At 42.4% G+C, this 25,328-nt stretch overlaps 1 protein-coding gene across 1 annotated transcript in view; it reads right to left on the bottom strand.

Moving 5' to 3' along the window:
* Nucleotides 1-3,172: 3,172 nt before the first annotated feature.
* The window catches only part of LOC124047622 (SRC kinase signaling inhibitor 1-like), a 46,784-nt gene continuing 24,628 nt past the window's right edge, over nucleotides 3,173-25,328 (bottom strand). Inside the window, 12 exon segments of the mRNA XM_046367943.1 lie at nucleotides 3,173-3,234; nucleotides 6,685-6,733; nucleotides 12,932-13,075; nucleotides 19,652-19,807; nucleotides 20,098-20,234; nucleotides 20,327-20,642; nucleotides 20,861-21,158; nucleotides 21,434-21,581; nucleotides 22,299-22,429; nucleotides 22,603-22,778; nucleotides 23,966-24,126; nucleotides 25,174-25,197. Of these exon segments, the coding sequence (XP_046223899.1) occupies nucleotides 3,173-3,234; nucleotides 6,685-6,733; nucleotides 12,932-13,075; nucleotides 19,652-19,807; nucleotides 20,098-20,234; nucleotides 20,327-20,642; nucleotides 20,861-21,158; nucleotides 21,434-21,581; nucleotides 22,299-22,429; nucleotides 22,603-22,778; nucleotides 23,966-24,126; nucleotides 25,174-25,197 (1,802 nt within the window).

Genomic DNA, 25,328 nt, shown 5'->3' with positions numbered 1-25,328 from the left:
AGCAAGCGTCACTCTCAGAATAACAGTAGTTTTGCGCTTCAATATTTGACCATCTTTTTCTTTACATTAACGTTGACAGTAAAATGGGTCTTGACCGTCCTTGTTGCACATGATACAAAATCTATTGTCCTGTACCGTGTTTGATCTAACATACACTGAGAGTTATACAGTAGAGTTATTCACAGAAGTAACAGAACCTTTCGTCATCCCAGCGTGCAAATTCCAGGAATGTACAGTACGTGCATGCTGTTTGGATTACATTCCTCTAAAAATAAAAAAATGTACAAAAAAAAAATCACATCCAAATCCATAGAGGTAACATATTTTCTGTCTATGTACATGATTTATAACACCCACAGACGACCTCCAACAACCATACATTCATCATGAAACCATATTGGACGTAGTATTTTTTGAAACCTTTAATTACAATAGAAGAAGAGAGTTGTGGGTAGTCGTCAGTGAGTACTTGTAAAGAGGGATGAGGAAATGTGCTCTCTATTTCTTTCTTCCCCTCTCCCTCTATCCGTGCCAGTTGGGTGAAATGCTACTGTGAGTAGATGACAACCCTTCCTCATTTATTACTATCGGGAGAGTCTGTCGTTTCCTAAACAAGACTCCCAAAAGTTTCCGATGTTTTTTTTTCACTGCATGTAGTTCTTTGTAATCCTGCCATGAATCAAATGAATCTATGACAAGAAATTATAGTAACAATGTGTTCAATGGTCTAAGTAGTTAGTCAGGAACCAAAACAATGACAAGAAAAAAATAAACACACATTCATAAACTCATTTACAGAATACATGTATCTAAAATGTGGTTATGAAGCCTCTTTTCAAGTATAAAAATACAAAAATTCTTGATTATATAAAACATAGACGACGATTTGATTTTGTACATGATATGATCTCTGCAAACAATAGCTATCAGGTAGTGTACTATCTTCTCACAATATAATGTATATCTGATATGATTTAGATTATTCTGAGGTTAATTACATGGTCTTCATTTTCATTAGCTCTCATTTCTATATTTAAGATAAATAATACATTATATTAATGTCTATGATTTAACATTGTATCATGTCCAGTAATGTATATGTTTTGTGCCAGTGCTATATATTAGTGCACAGAGTCTTTCCGTGGCAAAACGTCGACACTTTCCTCAAGCAATACGTCAGACAGCAGAGTAACCCTTCATTGTTTTTTGTGTAAATCTTCATAATGCAGTGACAATGATGACAAGCTGGCTAGTGTATAAAACTGTGCTAATGTTTACTGTGACATTCCAGGATAAATATGTATTCAATTTACAACATTTGGGTGTCAGAAGTGAGATCCTGTGCTGAATCTTGTTGTCACCCATATTAACTTCAGTGTTTATCCCAGTACTTAAACTGACCATGATAGCAAAGGATAAAAGCAGTTCCCCTCAGGAACTGGAAAAAGACCAAATTTGACTCAAATGATCTCCATCTCAGCTCCAAACCTAGCCTAATGCAATAGGGAGGCTGTGAAAGGCAGTCGGCAGGTTATTCCTTTGTATTCTCTCATTTGTAAAGGGTTCTAACAGTGTTTTAAGATCACATTTAGTTTCCCAGTTCTTTGCACTTATCTGGTGACCCCTTTCAGATACAGACAGACAAGTCAAGAGCTACTGTCTTAGTCATGAATTATCTTCCAGCTTCCATATGCATCTATTTGGCCACATGGGGTGCTATGCTACAGCCAGTGCTGCGGCCCTCTGTATTTCCCCCGATTGGCCACAGGGGACGCTGTGTTCAGCGCATCAGTCGTCAGGCTCGTGTCGAGATCAGAGCATTGTGGCTGTCACTAAGCTGAGCGTAGGCAGAGCTGGAGAAGTGATGCTGTGATCAGTACGGCACTGCTGTCAGAGCTTGAGGACGGGCAATCTGTCTTGATTTAGCTTCCTCACAGTGGGGATGAGAGGAAAGGGAGTTGGGAGGGGAGAGGAAAGGAAAGGAAGGGGTGAAGTGAGAAGAGGAAAGGAAATAAGGATTGAGAGATGAGAAGAAGAGAGGAAGACGTAGAGGAGGATAGGAATATGGACTATGCAACGGGGGAGCTATAATGGAGAACTATGTAATAGAGTGCATGCTATACCTATAAAAATTTTTTAGCAGAGGATAATAGGCGTTCCAATATTATATGATCTTTATAAGTGAAGGTTGAACTCTACTTTCACCATGGTTAACCCTAGGCATACTTTCTTACTCTGCGATTGGTCGATTACGTTTTTGTTTGTACTTCTGCCCTCGGCTGCTGGCTAGTTGGGATACATAAAGGGGGCTAAAATCAAAAGCTATGATTGTCCATTAGCATCAACCAAGCAATGCTCACTCCGAAACAACACACATTTTCAATGAATTCGTCCTGTCTGAAACAGTTAAGATGCTTTCTTTGTCCAGACAGTGGGCTGCCTGCCAGACTAAATGGACTGATCTGAATGGCACCTACAGGGGTTTCTCCATAGAGCCATGGAGACCCAAACAAACCCCAGGAAAGGGAAGATGGCGCTGAGCCTGTCTCGCTGACTCATCAAGCTTGATTTGATGCCAACACTAATGAATTACCATTACCTTTAGCGAACAAGAGATTTCCCCCTCCGGTTAGATGTCTATGGGCCCCCACACAGCTGCCACATTCGTTTACACATCCAACCATTCAACGGGGCAAAAGGATTAGGGGGACAAACAAGACAAACGCCCAAGATGAACAACGAAGACCTCCTATTAAGCCGAGACCATGTACAAAGGGAGGTAGGAGAAGAGAGAAGAGGAGAGGAGAGGGGAGGCATGCCTTTAAAGATGCCAAGAGAGCTGGTTGCGTTGATGTCGATTTAGATCAATGTCAGCCCTGTCTGGCTATGTTTTCCTCATGTGTCCTTGGGAGGTCCACTTCTCACAGTGAGATAGACTGGGTGGGATGAAGAGCAGTGGAAGACTACATCAGCTTTGGTCTACATGGAGGATGGAATTTCATAGATACAGGCTGTATCGTCAGGTGGGGAAAGGGAGGGGCAATTGGTAATTGTGAAAGGAGAGATAGAGACAAAAATTGGTACAGCAATTTTGGCAATCTTTGTAGTCTGAAAAAGGTATGGGAATGTATCGTTGACATCAGCTTGTGTCAAATCAATAGGGACATGATCCTCATCTTTGCCTCAAGGGACACCAGGACATCTGTGGCTCTTGGGGGCTGTATCGTGAATAGCCTGTACAAGGACAGGAAGAGACAGGTGTGCCATCGCTCTCAAGAGATTGAGGGAATCTCCCACGAGAGCCTCCATTCCCCAGATAATGCACATTAACGCCAAAATCATCCATTCAGGGACACACAAAAAGTCCACCTGTTCAAGCTAGATAAAGAGGATAGTCATTGCCTGTTGGCAGTCTTTCTGGACAGCTATTGGAACAGTGAATGTAGCTAGCGCTGTGTAGTGTGCATGTCCACACAATGTCCTGATGTATCAAATAGTATAATGCCAACTAAGCCTTTTTGATCAGATAACCCTAGGCATTCATATGTTGTGCACACACAAACTTCACTTCTGTTGATTTTAACATTGCCAATTTTTCAGCTTGTGCATATTCTCCCCTCAGGATAAAATGAAGGGAAAAAACATGTTTACATTGTGGTACAGTCTTGGTTAAATCCTATTGGTTCAAAATGACCTCGTTTGTTCATGTCTGAAGCAGTCATGTATTGTTGAAAGAATGAACCTAACATGATGCATTACAGTACACAAAATGGCCTACGCATGTGGTTTTATTTTACCCACACTGTACATACAGGTCACATATAGTAGATGCATGTTTGTCCAATATATTCAGCTGACTCCAACATATATTTATTCATATTATTTGCATGTTAAACATACAGTTGAACAGGTCTTTTGTTTGTTTGATCACAGACAGTTCACTACATTTCACTGAACTAGTTGCCTATTTATATATATATACCTAGTTGCCTATTTATATATATATATATATATATATATATATATATATATATATATATATATATATATATATATATATATATATATATATATATATATTATATATATTTATATTTATTTATTTATTTATATATATATTTATTTATATATATACAGTGGGGCAAAAAAGTATTTCGTCAGCCACCAATTGTGCAAGTTCTCCCACTTAAAAAGATGAGAGGCCTGTAATTTTCATCATAGGTACACTTCAACTATGACAGACAAAATGAGAAGAAAAAAATTCCAGAAAATCACATTGTAGGATTTGTTATTAATTTATTTGAAAATTATGGTGGAAAATAAGTATTTGGTCACCTACAAACAAGCAAGATTTCTGGCTCTCACAGACCTGTAACTTCTTCTTCAAGGGGCTCCTCTGTCCTCCACTCATTACCTGTATTAATGGCACGTGTTTGAACTTGTTATCAGTATAAAAGACACCTGTCCACAACCTCAAACATTCACACTCCAAACTGTCTTCCATTTCCTAATAATTGCTCCCACAGTTGATTTCTTCAAACCAATCTGCTTACCTATTGCAGATTCAGTCTTCCCAGCCTGGTGCAGGTCTACAATTTTGTTTCTGGTGTCCTTTGACAGCTCTTTGGTCTTGTCCATAGTGGAGTTTGGAGTGTGACTGTTTGAGGTTGTGCGTCTTTTATACTGATAACAAGTTCAAACAGGTGCCATTAATACAAGTAACAAGTGGAGGACAGAGGGGCCTCTTGAAGAAGAAGTTACAGGTCTGTGAGAGCCAGAAATCTTGCTTGTTTGTAGGTGACCAAATACTTTTTTCCCACCATAATTTGCAAATAAATAAATAAAAAATCCTACAATGTGATTTTCTGGATTTTTTTTCTCCATTTTGTCTGTCATAGTTGAAGTGTACCTATGATGAAAATTACAGGCCTCTCTTGTCTTTTTAAGTGGGAGGACTTGCACAATTGATGGCTGACTAAATGCTTTTTTGCCACACTGTATATACTACCGTTCAAAAGTTTGGGGTCACTTATAAATGTCCTTGTTTTTTAAAGAAAAACACATATTTTGCCCATTAAAATAACATCAGATTGATCAGAAATACAGTGTAGACATTGATAATGTTGTAAATGACTATTGTAACTGGAAACGGAATGTTTTTTATGGAATATCTACATAGGCGTACAGAGGCCCATTATCAGCAACCATCACTCCTGCGTTCCAATTGCACGTTGTGTTAGCTAATACAAGTTTATCATTTTAAAAGGCTAATTGATCAGTAGAAATTCCATTTGCATTTATGTTAGCACAGCTGAAAACTGTTGGTCTGATTAAAGAAGCAATAAAACTGGCCTTCTTTAGACTATATGATTATCTGGAGCATCAGCATTTGTGGGTTCGATTACAGGCTCCAAACGGCCAGAAACAAAGAACTTTCTTCTGAAACTCGTCAGTCTATTCTTGTTCTGAGACATTAAGGATATTCCATGCGAGAAATTGCTGAGAAACTGAAGATCTCGTACAACGCTGTGTACTACTCCCTTCACAGAACAGCGGAAACTGTCTCTAACCAGAATAGAAAGAGTGGGAGGCCTCGGTGCACAACTGAGCAAGAGGACAAGTACATTAGAGAAATTGCCAAGAAACTGAAGTGTCTAGTTTGAGAAACAGACGCCTCACAAGTCCTCAACTGGCAGCTTCATTAAATAGTACCCGCAAAACACCAGTCTCAATGTCAACAGTGAAGAGGCAACTCTGGGATGCTGGCCTTCTAGGCAGAGCTCCTCTGTCCAGTGTCTGTGTTCTTTTGCCCATCTGAATCTTTTCTTTTTATTGGTCAGTCTGAGATATGGCTTTTTCTTTACAACTCAGAGTCCCGGAGTCGCCTCTTCACTGTTGACGTTGAGACTGATGTTTTGCGGGTACTATTTAATGAAGCTGCCAGTTGAGGACTTGTGAGGCGTCTGTTTCTCAAACTAGACACTTCAGTTTCTTGGCAATTTCTCGCATGGAATAGCCTTCATTTCTCAGAACAAGAATAGACTGATGAGTTTCAGAAGGAAGTTATTTGTTTCTGGCCATTTGGAGCCTGTAATCGAACCCACAAATGCTGATGCTCCAGATACTCAACTAGTCTAAAGAAGGCCAGTTTTATTGCTTCTTTAATCAGAACAACAGTGTTCAGCTGTGCAAACATAATTGCAAAATGGTTTTCTAATGATGAATTAGCCTTTTAAAATTATAAACTTGGATTAGCTAACACAACGTGCCATTGGAACACAGGAGTGATGGTTGCTGACAATGGGCCTCTGTAAACCTATGAAGATATTCCATTTTTTAAAATTTGCCGTTTCCAGCTACAATAGTCATTTACAACATTAACCATGTCTACATTGTGTCTGATCAATTTTATGTTATTTAAATGGAAAAGAAATGTGCTTTTCTTTCAAAAACAAGGACATTTCTAAGTGACCCCAAACTTTTGAATGGTAGTATATATATATATATATATATATATATATATAAACTATATATATATAGAGTGAGAGAGCGAAAGGGAGAGAGAGAGTACCAGTCAAAAGTTTGGACACACCCACTAATCCAAGGGTTTTTCTATATTTTTACCATTGTGATTGTGGATTGTGGAGACCAGGTCATCTGATGCAGCACCATCACTCTCCTTCTTGGTCAAATAGCCCTTACACAGCCTGGAGGTGTGTTTTGGGTCATTGTCCTGTTGAAAAACAAATGATAGTCCCACTAAGTGCAAACTAGATGGGATGGCATATCGCTGCAGAATACTGTGGAAGCCATGCTCTTTAAGTGTGCCTTGAATTCTAAATAAATCACTGACAGTGTCACCAGCGAAGCACCCCACACCATCACACCTCCTCCTCCATGCTTCACAGTGGGAATCACACATGCAGAGATCATCCATTCACCTACGTCTCATACATTCATCTGCGTCTCACAAAGACACGGCGGTTGGAACTAAAAATCTCAAATTTGGACTCATCAGACCAAAGGACAGATTTCCACCAGTCTAATGTCTATTGCTCGTGTTTCTTGGCTCAAGCAAGTCTCTTCTTATTATTGGTGTCCTTTAGTAGTGGTTTTTTGCAGCAATTCAAACATGGGGCGGCAGGGTAGCCTAGTGGTTAGAGCGTTGGACTAGTAACCGGAAGGTTGCAAGTTCAACCCCCCGAGCTGACAAGGTACAAATCTGTCATTCTGCCCCTGAACAGGCAGTTAACCCACTGTTCCCAGGCTGTCATTGAAAATAAGAATTTGTTCTTAACTGACTTGCCTGGTTAAATAAATGTAAAATAAAGTTTAAAAATGAATGCCTGATTCACAGTCTTCTCTGAACAGTTGATGTTGAGATGTGTCTGTTACTTGAACTCTGTGAAGCATTTATTTGGGCTTCAGTCTGATGTGCAGTTAACTCTAGTGAACGTATCCTCTGGTCTTCATGAGAGCCAGTTTCATCATAGCGCTTGATGTTTTTTGCGACTGCACTTGAAGAAACTTTAAAAGTTCTTGACATTTTCCATATTGACTGACCTTCATGTCTTAAAGTAATGATGGACTGTTGTTTCTCTTTGCTTGTTTGAGCTGTTCTTGTCATAATTTATAATTAGTCTTTTACCAAATAACGGCTATCTTCTGTATACCACCCCTACCTTGTCACTACACAAATTATTGGCTCAAATGCATTTAGAAAGAAAGAAATTACACAAATAAACTTGTAACAAGGCACACCTGTTAATTTAAATGCATTCCAGTTGACTAACTCATGAAGCTGGTTGACAGAATGCCAAGAGTGTGCAAAGCTTTCATCGAGGCAAAGGGTGGCTACTTTGAAGAATCTCAAATGTAAAATATATTATTTTGGTTACAACATGATTCCATATGTGTTATTTCATAGTTTTGATGTCTTTACTATTATTCTACAATGTAGTAAAACATTTAAATTAAGAAAAACCCTTGATTGAGTAGGTGTGTCCAAACTTTTAACTGGTACTGTAAATATATATATGTTTTACTGTATGCTACAAACCCAATACATTGAATTAAATGTCAGGTCAGACATATAATATAATACATCATCAGCACCATGAGAGGACTCACTCTTGTAATGAGCGTAATCTGTAAAAAAAAAAAAAAAAAAAACATAAAGTTAACTGTGAGGATTTGAATGCATAGTGTAATGATACTAATTAACGGCATCCGCAGACTCAGAGGGCGTATCTGGTCATCACAAAAGGCAGATGCGGAAGAAAGGCGCATTTGGAGGCAAACGCAATCTCACACAATTTAGTGGTTTCCAGCAAACAGCAAAACTAGACATGAATACTTGGGTTGTATTTCTCCAGGAAGTACCATACACTGCCCAGATTGCTCCACTGTGTCAAATAGAGGTTGACATTAGAGTGACCACATAACCCGGATTGTGCGGGACAGTCCCGCATTTTGGCGATTTGCTCATTCAACATATTTGCTGCAATTCCACTCAATCTCGTTTTAAAAGTCTCCCATCCTAACTGTTTTACATTCCCTGAGACCAACCAGAAATGTTTCCATGGACAAATATTTGCAGATTTTGTGGTCTCTCGTTTCTGCATCACAAAATGTTGAGCAGGCAATTGAGTAGGCTAGGTACGTTTCAATTGAGGACTGCATGAGGGGGGTAGTGTTACTAAAACTTCCCACATTAGTGCCTGTTTAGTTAAGTGATAATGCCAGAGAAGCCGATGTCTGGTGGATATATTGGCACAGATGTTGTAACCAGTGCCAATATAACCTCCAAACACGGGCTTTGAAATATTGCAACTTTTATACAACCAGATTACCAACTAATTCAAATAATGATTCACATATATTCATTAAAAACTTTATTTTGAAAAATGTATTCATACTATTTCATCCTTCCACGAGATATAGTTCCGGACACAAATCTAGGATTGGTACCCAAGCCAGCTGGTTGTTCATTCTATCATTTATCACTCATGGGGTGGCAGGGTAGCCTAGTGGTTAGAGTGTTGGACTAGTAACCAGAAGGTTTTAAGTTCAAATACCCGAGCTGACAAGGTACAAATCTGTCGTTCTGCCCCTGAAAAGGCAGTTAACCCGCTGTCATTGAAAATAAGAATTTGTTCTTAACTGACTTGCCTAGTTAAAAAATAGACATTTGTGTTGCCAGTCGACCTAGTCATTAAATATTTTTGTTCTATGGACGCGACCCAGGTCTTCCATTCTAAATGTTCTGTTGCCATGATGGCTAGCAATGTTCTTATCCCTTGCTTGCTAGCTAGTCAACTTTGGCTAACACAGCCACGTCAAACAGTGCAGCCAGGATAACAGCAATTGTTTCAATATTGAAATTCGATCTCCAGCTGTCCTATGGCAATGAACGTGTCGGGAGTTGGGACAAGACAGATAGGCTAGCACCTTTTCTCAGCCAGTCGAAATCATGAATCAGCATAATAATTCAAAGAAATGTCAATAGAAAAACATGAAATAAAGATAGTTTGCTGTCATTCCAGCTTCGGTTTTAAGTGATTGTGTTAGTGATTGAGTTAGCTGTGTAATTGGATGAAATAGTATGAATAAATAACGTTTTTAATGAAAATATGTCAATCATTATTTTAATATGTTGGTAACCTGTTATAGAAAAGTGATAATGCTCTTGAAGTCGGTGTTTGGAGTACATATCACTTTAATAATGTTTACATACTGCTTTACTCATCTCATATGTATATACTGTATTCTATTCTACTGTAATTTAGTCAATGCCACTTCGACATTGCTCGTCCTAATATCTAAATATGTCTTAATTCCATTATTTTACTTTTAGATTTGTGTGTATTGTTGTGAATAGTTAGATATGATTAGATATATCTAATCTAGCTCAATAGCAAAACAAATGTTATCACACCAAAAACACCACCTCATTTCTTATGAGATTTTAGGATGGCTAGCTCAATAACAAAACAAATGTTATCACGCGGTCAAAACTCAACAGCGATCGCCACTAGGCAGAATGTGCTTTGATTGAAACAAAATACAGGAATGCTATATAGTTTGTTACCACCTTCTGCTCTAATCTGCTCATTAAACAGTAATTCAAGAAGATCGAAATGCATATTCCCATTAAACTGATTGAGATCAAATGATTGGCATGCAGACACAGTCGGAACATTTCAATAGTGAAACGTGAAGAATTATCATTCATGATTGACAGTGATGATGCCATGGCCTATTTTGAAAGTAGGCATGTCTAAATTAGTGTTTGAGGGTTTTAAAAATATAAAATATTCTTGTGGCAATATTTGTTTTAAAAAATGTGAACTACAGCATGAGCGGGAAGGGGATTTCTGTGGGGGGGGCTACACTGTCCCGCAAATGTCCCACAAAATAGTCTTGTTGTCCCACATTTTGGGTATTTTAAATGTGGTCACCCCTGTTAGCCGTGTGCTAACTACTCTATTCGCTAATGGGCCTTGTTGTGAAGAGCACTGACCTCTCTGGGATGTCATCTTCTGTACTTGTATGATAACCAAATGGTGTCTGACTCCTTTCGCTTTCACCCCAAACAGTGAGGTATGGTTTGTGCTCTGGCTAAAACATTGTGCTTCACCAAAATGGATGCCATTACAGCTTTGGTGGTGGATGAGATGCATTCTCCCCACATAAGGTACAAAACTTTAAGATCTGATCAAAGATGCATGTACAGGTGCATCAATCCAGCCCAGTTGAACCATGGCAAAATCTGGGTGTTTTTCACTCTGAAAGTCAGCCTTTTGAACTTCAATAACCTGTGAATAGACCCCCTAAGGCCTAAAGAGCACCACATGGAGGGCCCTGTTTCTTAGAGTTAATGAAGTAGCCTCTATCTTGGAGTTAGCTAATGGAGTGTGGATTATCACCGTTAGGGTAATGAGAGGATTGGGGTGACTGGCTCAGGACGGGTGCGAGCTGGGACGAAGTGGCTGGCTGTGTTATCTCTACCTGACTTTGAGAGCTGCCTGAAGGTCCTTTGAGAGGGGCAGTGTGGGCTGAGGTGGGACAGGGCCACTCAGCTTAGCCTACTGGGTTGGAGTGCCTGCTGAACCAGATATGACTGGGGCTTCAGAAAGGAGTGCTTCAGTCTTATTTGCTCCAGAGAAGCATTGGCGGTGTGTTCTACTTTGCTTCGTCGCTCTGTCCGTCTTTCTCTTTCCATTCGTCTTTCTTTCTCTCTGTCTTTCTTTCTTTTCTTATCCTACCTTTTCCACATTCTCATCTCCACTGAGAAACAAATATTCTGACAATAACTACTTTTTCATCTCCTGACCCTCTCACTTTTGGACTGTGGTTTTAAATAACTCAGCTGGAGCCAGAATGATTCAGTGATTTGAGGAAAGGAAGCAGCGCTAGAGAACAGTGATACTGTAGGATCATAATGTGCTCGGAGAAAGGTCAGTGGTTCGACGTCAGGGTTAACTTCTTCAGCAATAAACAACGATGACAAAAAATGTGAGTCAACAACCTATTTTTCCGGACGAAAAACCAATGACGATGACGAAAGGAGATGTCCTGGAAAAACCCAGATAACTGTCACAAATGACTTTTCATATAGGTTGAAGATAAGGTAACGAGATGAGAATTCCACATCAGACTAATGGACTTTCAATTTGACATTGAAGGCTTCTTTTGATCTCCCTGTAATCTGCTTTGTCCAATAATAAGCATGCATGTCTTTGCAGAATTGAATGCAATCCTCTCATTGATCTTTCAGTTGTGCTGGCTGGTTGAGTTGATCTGCCCTGCTCTTCCACACACACAGCTACCAGGCGGTCACTTCAGTCACGCATCTATCTTTTGAACTGATGCATAGCCAGAACACTTCAATTGCACCCAGAATGCTTACTCTCTCTTACTTTCATATAGGATATGTTTGCTTTGATCACATCAGAAGCTCTAGTACCATGTGATCTGTTATTCAGCTATGTTGCCGCCCCCGCGATCGGCAAATGCCATTGCTCTTTCCCAACTGGAACTACTAATGCGATTTTCTGAATATTAGGAGCCCAGTAATAATTCTGGCATTGTCGGAAAGTTCAGATTCCTGTTTTACAAGAATCACTGTTATTTCCCCATGAAAACATTTTGACGGGGAGAAAATTAGAGTTGTAGGTCTAAATTGTTTAACCTGAAGCCAAGACTTTGTTGCCTATATGGTACAATCTGCCACAATAGCAATGTTGCCAGCAGTATGAGGGGACAATAAGTCTAGTTGGACAAGGCTATCTGAATGTGGACATGAATGTTGGAGGTAAATATGAATGATTTAACGGAGAGAAAAAAAATCACAGATTAAAATGTGACTAAAATGACAGTGACTAGACAAAAAATGTCCAGAGTTTTTGTCGACTGTTAGTAACTAAAACTACGAAGGATGAAATAACTAAAATGGGACTGTAAATAAAAAGTATTTTAGTCAAAAGACTAAGATGAAAACTACATCTAAAATAGCTGACAAAATTAACACTGTTCAACATTGAGATGTAAAACTATTCCGTGGCATTATCAAGGAGTACAGTTTTAGGTGTCACTCAGCTCATTTAGGGTACAATATCTCCACTACCTTAGTCTCCTCAAAAACATCAATGTCAGCCAAAGGGAAAGAGCACGCTCTGTACACAATCCACTTAGAATCCAACCACTTGGCATAGCTCAAAGTCAAAACATTTCAGATGAGCCCACCCCTTTTTTCATCACCTTACAGTGTCCACTGATAACATATAGTATCCCAGTATAGTCTTGAAATAGCCCAGTAGTTGCCCCAGACAGCTGTGAGAGGGGGTAGTTGTCAATGTCACAGGAGGCCACCAGAGCTGTTCTGAGGAGGAAAATTCCTCTGAGGAGGGGCCATCTAGAAGTGGAATACCTGCTGTTGGCCCTGGATCTTGGGGAAGTCCTCTCTCTGCTTCCTGGTCTTGGGCCTCTCCAGGCTGCCCTGCTGGAGGTGCTTCAGTCTGGCCGCTACAGTCGACTGAGGTCCCTTGGATGCCCCTGGTGAGTTGCTGGCATTCTATGGGAAGACAAAAGCATGAAGTCTTATTTGCGCCGTGGTAAATTCTGAGATGACACGCAATTCCCAATATAGTGCAGTTATTTTTGGTTAGAGCCTTAAGCAGTGCACAATATAGGAAATAGGATGGACATTTTGGGTGCAGACAGTCTCACTAGAGCTATCCCTACGTCCTGATCAGTTTTGTCATTTCTGTCAGTAGTGCAGAGTTGTTAACCTGAAACCGGCTCTACCACAGCTCTTTTGACAGCTTCCCTAGTGAGCTGAGACTTGTTTTGATTTGGGAGCAATAAAACAAGACCTTTGACAGAGCTAAATGTGTCACTTGAGCAGTAAGAGTGTTCTGACATTTTTCTTAGTCTGTCAGCGAACCTTGAATTGAAGTACAGATGTCGGATCTTAATTTGACCCGTTTCGTCGCAGGATGAAAATAATCCAGCAGGAAGATTTGTTTGTATACAATGCAGTACTGTGCCTACATTGTACCTTAGACTGCAGGTCCACTGGATACCAGTTCAAGTAGCCTATGTAGGCTATGTGCAGGTTGCATTGCGTCTCGTGTGAATTTTTATTTGGATTATAATAAATGGACATAAGTGTTGGGTATTGTCATTTATTATCAAGATCAGGGGATAAAATATCCCTGGACTGTCCATATTTTAAATGTGTAACTAAATCAAGTCAATTGGGTGATTTAGTTATTTGTACCGAAGGGCTTGGGCCAGAATTGAACCCACAATGAAACGGTAGGCCTATATGTGCACGCAGAAGGCAACTGCCCTAACCACTAGACCACCCCAAGCCACGATTGAACTAAATTTTGACAGTTAATTCTTAATCTCAGGTTTGCTAGAAACCTTAAGATGCCGTCTTTTTGATAATATACACTGTAGATTAAAAAAAGAATGGGCTGGTTTTCTACCTCACTATTCTCAATGTCACCTTGTCTTTACATCTGATATTATAGGCCTTAGTTTTGATAGGCTACACGTTTAGTAAAAAGGGTTCACTTTTTGGTTCTAGGCAGAAGCCTTTTTGGTCCCATGAAGAACCACCTGTGTAAAGGGTTCTACATTGAACTCAAAATGGTTCTACTTGGAACCAAAAAGGGTTATTCAAAGGGTTCTCATATAGGGACAGCTGAATAACCCTTTTAGGCATCGCCAAGGAGTCAAGGTTCAGTAGGATAGTCAGTTTTACGAGGGTATGTTTGGCAGCATGAGTGAAGGATGCTTTGTTGCAAAATAGGAAGCTGATTCTAGATTTAATTTTCGATGGGAGATGCTTAATGTGAGTCTGGAAGGAGAGTTTACAGTCTAACCAGACACCTAGGTATTTGTAGTTGTCCACATATTCTAAGTCAGAACCGTCCAGAGTAGTGATGCTGGGCGGGCGGGCAGGTGCAGGCAGTGATCAGTTAAAACCTCTTAGAGCAAGATGAGACGCTAGCGTCTCACTTAGCCAACAGGAAATGGAAATGCGCAACGCCAAATGCTAATAGTACTCGATAAAACTCAAACTTTCATTAAAACACACATGCAGGGTACTCAAATAAAGCTACACTCGTTGTGAATCTATCCAACATGTCAGATTTTTAAAATGCTTTTCGGCGAAAGCATGAGAAGCTATTATCTGATAGCATGCAACCCCCCGAAATACCTGAAGGCGACGTAAACAAAATAATTAGCGTAGCCGGCGCTACACAAAACGCAGAAATAAAATATTAAACATTCATTACCTTTGACGAGCTTCTTTGACGAGCACTCCAATATGTCCCATAAACATCACAATTGGGTCTTTTTTTCGATTAAATCCGTCCATGTATACCCAAAATGTCCATTTGTGAAGCCCGTCTGATCCAGGAAAAAACAGCTTTCCAAAACGCAATGTCATTTTTTTTTTTTTTAATTTGCCTATAAACTTTGACAAAACACTTCAAACTACTTTTGTAATCCAACTTTAGGTATTAGTAAACGTTAATAATCGATCAAATTGATCACGGGGCGATCTGTATTCAACAGCAGCATGACTTGAAATCATGGTCGATATTCTCGCTTTCATAACTTCCCCCGGTGTACCCGATGACAGGAAGTGCCTATTCTTCATTTCACCAAGGATTAACTTCAACCCAATTGCCAAGACTTATGACATCGTGTGGAAGCCATAGACAATACAGAGAACTGGCGGAGGGATATTATTTAATTTTTTTGTGAACAGTTTTCCTTAGGGTTTTGCCTGCTACACACGTTCTGTTATAGTCACAGACATGATTTAACCAGTTTTCAAAACGCCAGAGTGTTTTCTATCCACACATACTAATCATATGCATATACTATATTCCTGGCATGAGTAGGAGGACGTTGAAATTCTGCGCGATTTTTAACAAAAAGTTGAAAAAATTCACCCGATCTTTAAGAGGTTTTAAAGAGCATGCATTTAGTTTTACTTGCATTTAACAGCAGTTGGAGGCCATGGAAGGAGAGTTGTATGTCATTGAAGCTCGTCTGGAGGTTAGTTATTAACACAGTGTCCAAAGAAGGGCAAGAAGTATACAGAATGGTTTCGTCTGCGAGAGGTGGATCAGAGAATCACCAGCAGCAAGATCGACATCATTGATGTATACAGATAAAAGAGATGTCCAAAAAATGTAACCCTGTGGCACCCCCATAGAGACTGCCAGAGGTCCAGACAACAGGCCCTCTGATTTGACATACTGAACTCTGTCTGAGAAGTAGTTGGTGAACCAGGCGGGGCAGTCATTTGAGAAACAAAGGCTGTTGAGTCTGCTGATAAGAATGTGGTGATTGACAGAATCGAAAGCCTTGGCTAGTTCGATGAATACAGCTGCACAGTACTATCTTTTATTGATGGCGGTTATGATATTGTTTACCTTGAGCATGGCTGAGGTGCACCCATGACCAGCTCGGAAACCAGATTGCATAGTGGAGGAGGTACAATGGGATTTGAAATGGACGGTGATCTGTTTGTTAACTTGGCTTTCGAAGACCTTAGAAAGGCAGGGTAGGATAAATCTAGGTCTGCAACAGTTTGGGTCTAGAGTGTCTCCCCCTTTGAAGAGGGGGATGACCGCAGCAACTTTCCAATCTTTGGGGATCTCAGACAATACGAAAGAGAGGTTGAACAGGCTAATAATAGGGGTTGCAACAATTGCGGTGGATAGTTTTAGAAAGAGAGGGTCCAGATTGTCTAGCCCAGCTGATTTGTAGGGGTCCAGATTTTGCAACTCTTTCAGAACATCAACTATCTGGGTTTGGGTGGAGGAGAAATGGGGAGGCTTGGGCAAGTTGCTGTGGGGGGTGCACAGCTGTTGAACGGCGTAGGGGAAGCCAGGTGGAAAGCATGGCCAGCCGTAGAAAAATGCTTATTTAAATTCTCAATTGTTGTGGATTTATCGGTGGTGACAGTGTTTCCTAGCCTCCATGCAGTGGGCAGCTGGGAGGTGGTGCTCTTATTATCCATGGACTTTACAATATCCCAAAACTTTTTGGAGTTTGTGCTACAGGATGCAAGTTTCTGTTTGAAAAATCTAGCCTATGCTTTCCTAACTGCCTGTGTATTCTGGTTCCTAACAAAAGTTGCATATCGCAGGGGCTATTCAATGCTAATACTGTACGCCACAGGATGTTTTTGTGCTGGGAAAGGGCAGTCATGTCTGGAGTGAACGAAGGGCTATATCTATTCCTGGTTCTACATTTTTTGAATGGGCATGCTTATTTAAGATGGTGAGGAAATTACTTTTAAAGAACAACCAGGCATCCTCTACTGACGGAATGAGGTCAATATCCTTCCAGGACAAACAGGCCAGGTCGATTAAAAGGCCTGCTCGTTGAAGTGTTTAAGGGAGCTTGACAGTGATGAGGAGTGGTTGCTTGACCACAGACCCATTACGGATGCAGGCAATGAGGCAGAGATCCTGAGATCCTGGTTGAAGACACCAGAGGTGTATTTAGAGGGCAGGTTGGTCAGGATGATATCTATGAGGGTGCCCGTGTTTACGGATTTGTGTTTGTACCTGGTAGGTTCATTGATAATTATGTGCGATTGAGGGCATCTAGCTTAGATTGTAGATTGTAGGACGGGTGTTAAGCATGTCCCAGTTTAGGTCACCTAACAGTACGAGCTCTGAAGATAGATGGGGGGACAATCAATTCACATATTGTGTCAAGGGCAGAGCTGTGGGCCGAAGGTGCTCTATAACAAGTGGCAATGGTGAGAGACTTGTTTCTGCAAAGGTGTATTTTTAGAAGTAGAAGCTCGAATTGTTTGGGTACAGACCTGGATAATATGACAGAACTCTGCAGGCTATCTCTGCAGTAGATTGCAACTCCGCCCCCTTTGGCAGTTCTATCTTGACGGAAAATGTTATAGTTAGGGATGGAAATTTCAGGATTTTTGGTGGCCTTCTTAATCCAGGATTCAGACACGGCTAGGACATCTGGGTTGGCAGAGTGTGCTAAAACAGTGAATAAAACAAACTTAGGGAGGAGGCTTCTAATGTTAACATGTATGAAACCAAGGCTTTTACGGTTACAGAAGTCAACAAATGAGAGCGCCTGGGGAATGGGAGTGAAGCTTGGCACTGCAGGGCCTGGATTAACCTCTACATCACCAGAGGAACAGAGGAGGAGTAGGATAAGGGTACGGCTAAAGGCTATAAGAACTGGTCGGTCGTATAGTGCATTTGGAACAGAGAGTAAAGGGACCAGGTTTCTGGGCGCGGAAGAATAGATTCAAGGCATAATGTACAGACAAGGATATGGTAGAATGTGAATACAGTGGTGGTAAACCTAGGCATTGAGTGACGATGAGAGAGGTTTTGTCTCTAAGAGACACCATTTAAATCAGGTGAAGTCACCGCATGTGTGGGAGGTGGAACAAAAAAGCTAGCTTAAGGCATATTGAGCAGGGCTGGAGGCTAGACAGTGAGATAAGACAATAATCACTAACCAAAACAGTAAAGGACAAGGCATATTGACATTAGGGAGAGGCATGCGTCGCCGAGTGATCATAGGGACCAGTGAGTAGCTAGGCAAGCTGGAGACACGGTGATTCCGACAGCTAGCGGGCCGGGGATAGCAGGCTAGCAGAAGGGCCTTAGGGGGATGTCGCGATGGAAGAGTCTGTTTTAGCCCCCTCGGACGGTTACATTGGCAGACCAGTCCAGGCCAATTGGCAAAATAGGTATTGTAGCCCAAGAAAATGGCTGATGAACCTCTTCAGCTAACAGCTAACATATGCTCTAGACAGCTAGCGGGCCGCGGCTAGCAGGCTAGTGGATGGGCCTTCAGGGGACGTCGTGACGGAGGAACCTGTTGAAACCCCCTCGGGCGGATTATGTCGGTAGACCAGTCGTGATGGATTGGCGGGGCTCCGTGTCGGCAGTAAAATGGGTCCACAATACCTATTTGGCAAAATAGGTATTGTAGCCCAAGGAGTGACTGGTGGACCTCTCCAGCTAGCCAGGAGATGGGCCTAGCACGAGGCTAGTGCCAGGCTAACTGGTGCTTGCTTCGGTACAGAGATGTTAGCCAGGAGTAGCCACTTGGATAGCAGCTAGCTAGCTGCGATGATCCAGGTGAAAAGGTTCAGAGCTTGCGATAGGAATCTGGAGATGTGTAGATTTGGTGGAGGAAAAGCAGTATGCTCTGGGTTGAATCGCGCTGTTCAGACTGGCAGGAGTTGACCAGGCTAAAGTTAGCTGATGACCGCTAGCAGTGGCTAACTAAATACTAGCTAGTAGCTAGTTAGCTGGCTAGCTTCTGTTAGGGGTTCGGGTTCTAAAGTATAGAAAATAGTAGATCCATACCACATTGAGTGAGGCGGATTGCAGGAGAGTATGGTGAAATTTAGGTTAAAAATATAATAAAATATACATTAAATATATGCTGTGCCATCTTGGATTTACGGGATGCAGATCAGAGTGTAGAATGCAGTCAGTGGAATTAGCAAGGGAAGAAGTAATTAGCTAAATCAAACAGGGGAGTTAGATTGAATGGTATTAGACATTACTGTAGATGGTTGATGGTTGAATTCGACAAGAGAAGCACTCCGTTCTGTCATGTTTTCAGTTCAAAGAATTGCTGTATCAAGCAGAATTAGAGGGGACTCTCCATGATGAACAGGGATGTTAGTGGCCCTCTAGGAAACATCAGTGACTGAAGGAGGGGGACCGGACAGGAGGCAGAGAGGGCCTTATGGGGGGGCTTAAGGTTTCCCTTTCTTCCCAACGAGCCTGAGGTGCAAGGAAGGGTACGGGCTGCAGGGGTTGGCCTCGGTAGTTTGCTGGGCAGGGGACACGTTGACAGGGTTTCGCTGAAATATCTGAGCTGAAATATCTCGCAGGTGATGTGTGGTGGAAGGCGGTGGTGAGGGGTGTGGTGTGGGAGAGTGTCGCAGAGACAATGTTATCATTTTGCTAAGGCACACCGAACATCGATTGCAATGAACACCATAAATACGGCATGTCATATTCTCATTTCGCACGTACTGTATGCAGCTGCTCAAGGTAAACCATTTTGCAGCAGTGTAACACACTGCAAATGAAAGGACTCCTACCTCTAGTTCCGCAATGATCCGCTCGTCATAGTCTTCATCTTTAATCGCTGAGGCGGCGATGACGGGGGGAGTGGAGGCGGGGCGAGGCGTGTCAGACGGTGTCCTTCTCAGCTTGACTAGAGTCTTCGGGGCCTCTCCGTCTTCTGGCTCCAGCTTCTTAGAAAAACAAAACAGGGTTGGCGTCTTATGTGACGCATCTTCACAACATCCGTACAGTACATCCAATAGCCTAACTCAAAGTATCTTCAGAAACATTCAGAATGTGCATTTTCATACTTTGAACCACAGGTGGCTCATAGTAATGGCTGGAACAGAATACATGGAATGTATGTGTTTGATAAAATTCCGTTTACTTCATTCCAGCCATTATCATGAGCCGTCCTCCCCTCAGCACCCTCCTGCGGTTTGCAGGTATATCTTTCCCAGCCATCTCTCTGTTACTGTACCTTCTTGGTGGTGACGGTCACTTCTCCAGTGCGATTGGTGGTGAGCCCATGGGCTGATGGGAAGCTTCGGCGAGGAGGGGGTGGAGGCGGCGACTTAGAGGGTTTCTCAGTGCGATACCTGGTTACGGTCATCTCCGCTACAACACACAATGGCATCATATCTTTATAGGACAGCTCAGTCATAACTCAATCGCAAATATAACAACGTTGATGTGGTATTCAGTCTCACCAGATCCGCGACGTGAGCCCCCATCCAGCTTCAGGGCAGTGATCTGGACCTTGTTGGGCTGGTGCTCAGTACTGGTAGTAGTGAGGGTACTAGAGGTGGTGAAGGCGCTGGTGGAGGTAGTGACAGGGGTGGTAAACTGAGGTTTGGGGTGGGGTTTGGGGGGCACCACGGGCTTGTTGATCTGCCTGGCAGCGAAGTCCAGGTCTGGGATGGCCTTCATCAGCTCAGCTTGCGTCTCCTCCAGCAGACGGTTGATGTCCTGGGCACTGAACTGGGTCAGACTGGCCCGCTTCTCCTCCCAGTCCCGCTCTGCAGCCTATGCCAACACACATATTTGTCAACCCAAATATCATTGTATATTGGAAATATATTGCGGCTTTCATGTACACAGATATACTATACATATACTATACATCTATATATTTTCCAAAAAATGGTCACACTGGTAACTGTACAGATCCCCCTGTAAATGTGTACATTTAGCAGTGTGAGGAGGAGTTTATATGAATAAACCCCAGGAGGAATGTTCCGCACCAGTCTGACCTCCACGGACACTGATTTGTCAGCACCGCGGCGGCTCGGCAGCTCATCCAGGACCCGGCTTCTGTAGCTGGCTGTAGGGTGGGGATCCTGCTCAGGCCCCGAGGTGTCCGGGTCACTGCCTGATATGGGCATCCAGTTGGAAAGGCTGGCACTGCCACCCAGGTCATTGAGGCTGAGCGGTGGACTGGTCAGGATGTCGAGGTCCGAGTTCTTTCCTGTGTCTTCAGTTTGCTTGGCTGACTGGCTGCAGATGTCGTCCTGGCCCTTCCACAGGCCCTCGGTCACTTTTCTGTACGTACAGGTGGTATACAATACACTAACAACACACACAGCATTGTCAGGGCCCTATTGCATCAAAGCTAGTGACCAGCTTTCTGGGATGAGTCCAAAATATATATTTTTCATCTGCCACTAAAAGGTTTGTGTTATGAACTGTTCTTTCTCCTTGTACTGAAAGAGTATAATTTTTTACTTATCTTGAAAACCAAGTCACCAGTTGAATGGAACCCTCGTAACAATGATGTTACAACAACATGTTAATGTAACACAGTTGTTGAACTGTACCTCCGTAGTGTGGTCAGTGTGTCGGTCATGGTGTTACAGCGTTTCAGCAGTGTGTCCAGTCTGTGTGGTTCCTCCTTCAGGAACTTGACAGCCTCCACCTCCACCCTCAACACCACCCGCATCTTACTCTGCAGACTGGGGAACTGGTCTGGAGGGAGGGAGGAAGAGACAGAGAAAGACAGATACAGAGACTGAAGCACCATTAACTCAATGAGAGAGGGAAGGTGTATATTGTATATCTATGCTTGTGTGTAAAACATGCATGCAGTGTCTTTGTGTCTCGTTCCCTGCCGGGGCTTACTGTACTTTCTGTCCCCTGTGGTTCTGCTACCACATGGAGAAAGATTTCAGGGTATTTAGGCGCATAACCAGTCTGGTATCACAAGTTGGTTAACAAGCCTCTCGTTCCACTGTGTGATTTTGTGCTATGATGCCAGACGGGACAACATATGCATGTTTAGCACCTCTTCCTTAATCATTTTTTGATTTTATTTTTGATTGAACCTTAATTTAACTAGGCAAGTCAGTTAAGAACAAGTGCTTATTTACAATGACGGCCTACCGGGGAACAGTGGATTAACTGCATTCTTCAGAGGCAGAACGACAAATTTTTACCTTGTCAGCTCGGGGATTCGATCCAGCAGCCTTTCGGTTACTGGCCCAACGCTCTAACCACTAGGCTACCTGCTGCGATACATACGAATATTAGGCACGTACACCTGACTAATCACTGTCAATGCAACAGATTTGGTCATTGTGGTAATTTTCTAGTAAGGTAATTATATGAGGGGTTAATTTTATTCCATCCAAACATTGCCTTACTGTTGTATCTTCCTGTATCATTATCCCCTATTGATATCCTTACTCTTGAGCTCTGTGAGGGTCTCTCCCAAAGACCTGAGCTCCATGCTCTTCTGCTCCACGTCCTTCTCTGTCACCAGGCCATGGTTGACTGACGAGTTCCTCTGGAGTTCCTCCACTGACTTCTCCAGATCACTGTGAAGACCAAAATCAGTTGCCACTTGTCTTATAGCCATGTTATGCAGGCACTGCATGGTTCCAGATCAACACTAAATGTACCATTCAGCTTTCTACTATCTGAATCAGTCTGCATTATTTCTCCATTCACACAGACCCTAGCTTGAGCCTGACTTAAAGGCTGAACTCACTGCAGCTGCTGGATGAGCAGCTCTTCCTGGTTGAGGTACTTGAGTCTCTCCTCCTCCACTAAGAGACGCTGCCTCTGCAGAGGGTCCTCCTGGGTCCGCATGGCATCCAGCATCATCAGGCTCAGCTCCGACTCCGTCTGCCTCAGCAGGGACTGCACTGAGTCCTGGTTCTCCAACTGAGAGGCGAGGCATGGACAGACACAAAGGCATGTTATTTGGACGCACACACAATACGTCAAACAAGCATAAGTCAACACACACACAACGACAAGTCAACACACACACAACGACAAGTCAACACACACACAACGACAAGTCAACACACACACAACGACAAGTCAACACACACACAACGACAAGTCAACACACACACAACGACAAGTCAACACACACACAACGACAAGTCAACACACACACACAACGACAAGTCAACACACACACAACGACAAGTCAACACACACACAACGACAAGTCAACACACACACAACGACAAGTCAACACACACACACAACGACAAGTCAACACACACACAACGACAAGTCAACACACACACAACGACAAGTCAACACACACACAACGACAAGTCAACACACACACAACGACAAGTCAACACACACACAACGACAAGTCAACACACACACAACATGAGACACACACACACACAGACCAAAAGGCAGGCCGAATGCAAAATTACACACACACACAGTTTGTATTGCTATCATTGTGGGGACCAAAGAATTGATTCCCATACAAAATCTTATTTTCCCTAACCCTTAACCCTAAATCAAACCCTAACCCTAACCTTAACCCTTATCCATAACCCTAAACCTAAACCTAACCTTAACCCCAAACCCCTAACCTTAACCCTAAACTTAACCTTAACCCCAAACCCTTAACCTTAACCCTAAAACTACACCTAACCCTAACTCCTAACCCTAAACCTAACCTAACCCTTAAGCCAAAAATATAATTTTTCCTTGTGGCAACCGGCAACATGTCCCCACTTGTCCGAATAGTCCTTGTTCTACAATCCTTGTGAGGTACCCGCAAGGAGAGTTAAACAAAAACACACACAATCTACACATTGATATATAAACACATGTAAAAACAACTAGAGCCTCGAGGAATGTGTGTGTGTGTGTGTGTGTGTGTGTGTGTGTGTGTGTGTGTGTGTGTGTGTGTGTGTGTGTGTGTGTGTGTGTGTGTGTGTGTGTGTGTGTGTGTGTGCGTGTGCGTGTGCGTGTGCGTGTGCGTGTGTGTGTGTGTGTGTGTGTGTGTGTGTGTGTGTGTGTGTGTGTGTGTGTGTGTGTGTGTGTGTGTGTGTGTGTGCGTGTGTACGGCCATACCGTTCTCTGGAGCTCACCTGGATGTCGCGCAGCTGGGACAGCTGTATGCGCAGCTTGCTGGTGTTCTGCTGCAGGCCATGCAGGTGGTTCTGCATCTGCAGCCGCGACACCGTCAGTGACTGGGCGGATCCTGTGGGCGGGGGCGGCATCAGGGCCAACGGAGCCGATGGCGTCAGAGCTGGCCAATCAGAAAGCAGGATTAGGGTCTCGTGAATGTGCATTCAGCTCTCACGGAAGCCAATTATATCATCCATCGTAAAAGGGGGGAGGATTTACAGGATTATACATAGGTGTAATGATGATTGACAGAGTGGGGAAGGTTTTCAGGACACGAAGCTGGATTTCTTTGCAGATTTCAGGGGGAACAACAGCAAGCCGGAGCAAGCAAGTCCTTGACGCTTAAGTTGAAATGACACAAGGGGCCATTGAAATGACAATGAATAAATGGCTTTGTTTATATGCCATTTTCTCAGGCATATTTTCTCAGGCCTAACAAAACAAAGGGACTGGTTTGATAAGACTAAGGTACACACAAACTTAGAGTTCACCCAAACTACAAAATCACATATTGCTTTACATAGCAAATAATCAAATTGCTTTGTAAATAGTCCAAATAAGACCATTAGCATTGATAACTTCCCAGGCAAATAGATTTAGTAAATCAACTAATTCTTGAAGAACGCCTTGTTTTGGGGGAGGGCTTTGTCACAGTTCCAGTGTGTGTCTAAGTGCATTGTCTAACTAAAAGCTTGCCTTTTAATACTTGTCTGGATCAAAAAGGTAAAGGCCTACGTTCATCCGACAACACAAAATCCCCTTTACACAGACGACTTCCAGCAATTAACCATCTTTTTGCCGGTCTGTGTGAATGGTATCAGGAGTAGAAATACATATTGATCTACCCAAAGCACCAACTATGCATACAAAGAAACCTGACCACACCACTACTGATGATGACAAGTCAATCTAATTGACACTCCAGCAGGAACAGTAGTGAGTGGGAAACCAGTTCTGAATCCAGACACTGAACACTGAACACAGACATAAAGAATAAGAGAATCAAAACAGAATCCTCACAATGCATCACACGAGAGACATCAACTGTAAAGGGAGGAATTTGTCAGAGAGACACAGAGGGAGGGGAAAAGACAAGGACTTTGGACAAGAAGTTGTCAGAGAGACACAGAGGGAGGGGAAAAGACAAGGACTTTGGACAAGAAGATACCTTTCTTTTTTTTTAACCGTCCAGCTAAAATAAGGCACAAGAAGCACGGCACACATTACTAACCAAAACCAATACACACTAGTCACATGAGCAGTTCAGCTACAGAACATTTACGATGCTCTGCAACCCTTACCCTTTATATTGCCACGTCAATG

The sequence above is a fragment of the Oncorhynchus gorbuscha genome, linkage group LG11 (genome assembly GCF_021184085.1).
Source record: "Oncorhynchus gorbuscha isolate QuinsamMale2020 ecotype Even-year linkage group LG11, OgorEven_v1.0, whole genome shotgun sequence".
NCBI lineage: Eukaryota > Metazoa > Chordata > Actinopteri > Salmoniformes > Salmonidae > Oncorhynchus > Oncorhynchus gorbuscha.
The sequence above is the reverse complement of the archived record's forward strand: the minus strand, read 5'-3'. Positions and strand labels throughout refer to the sequence as shown.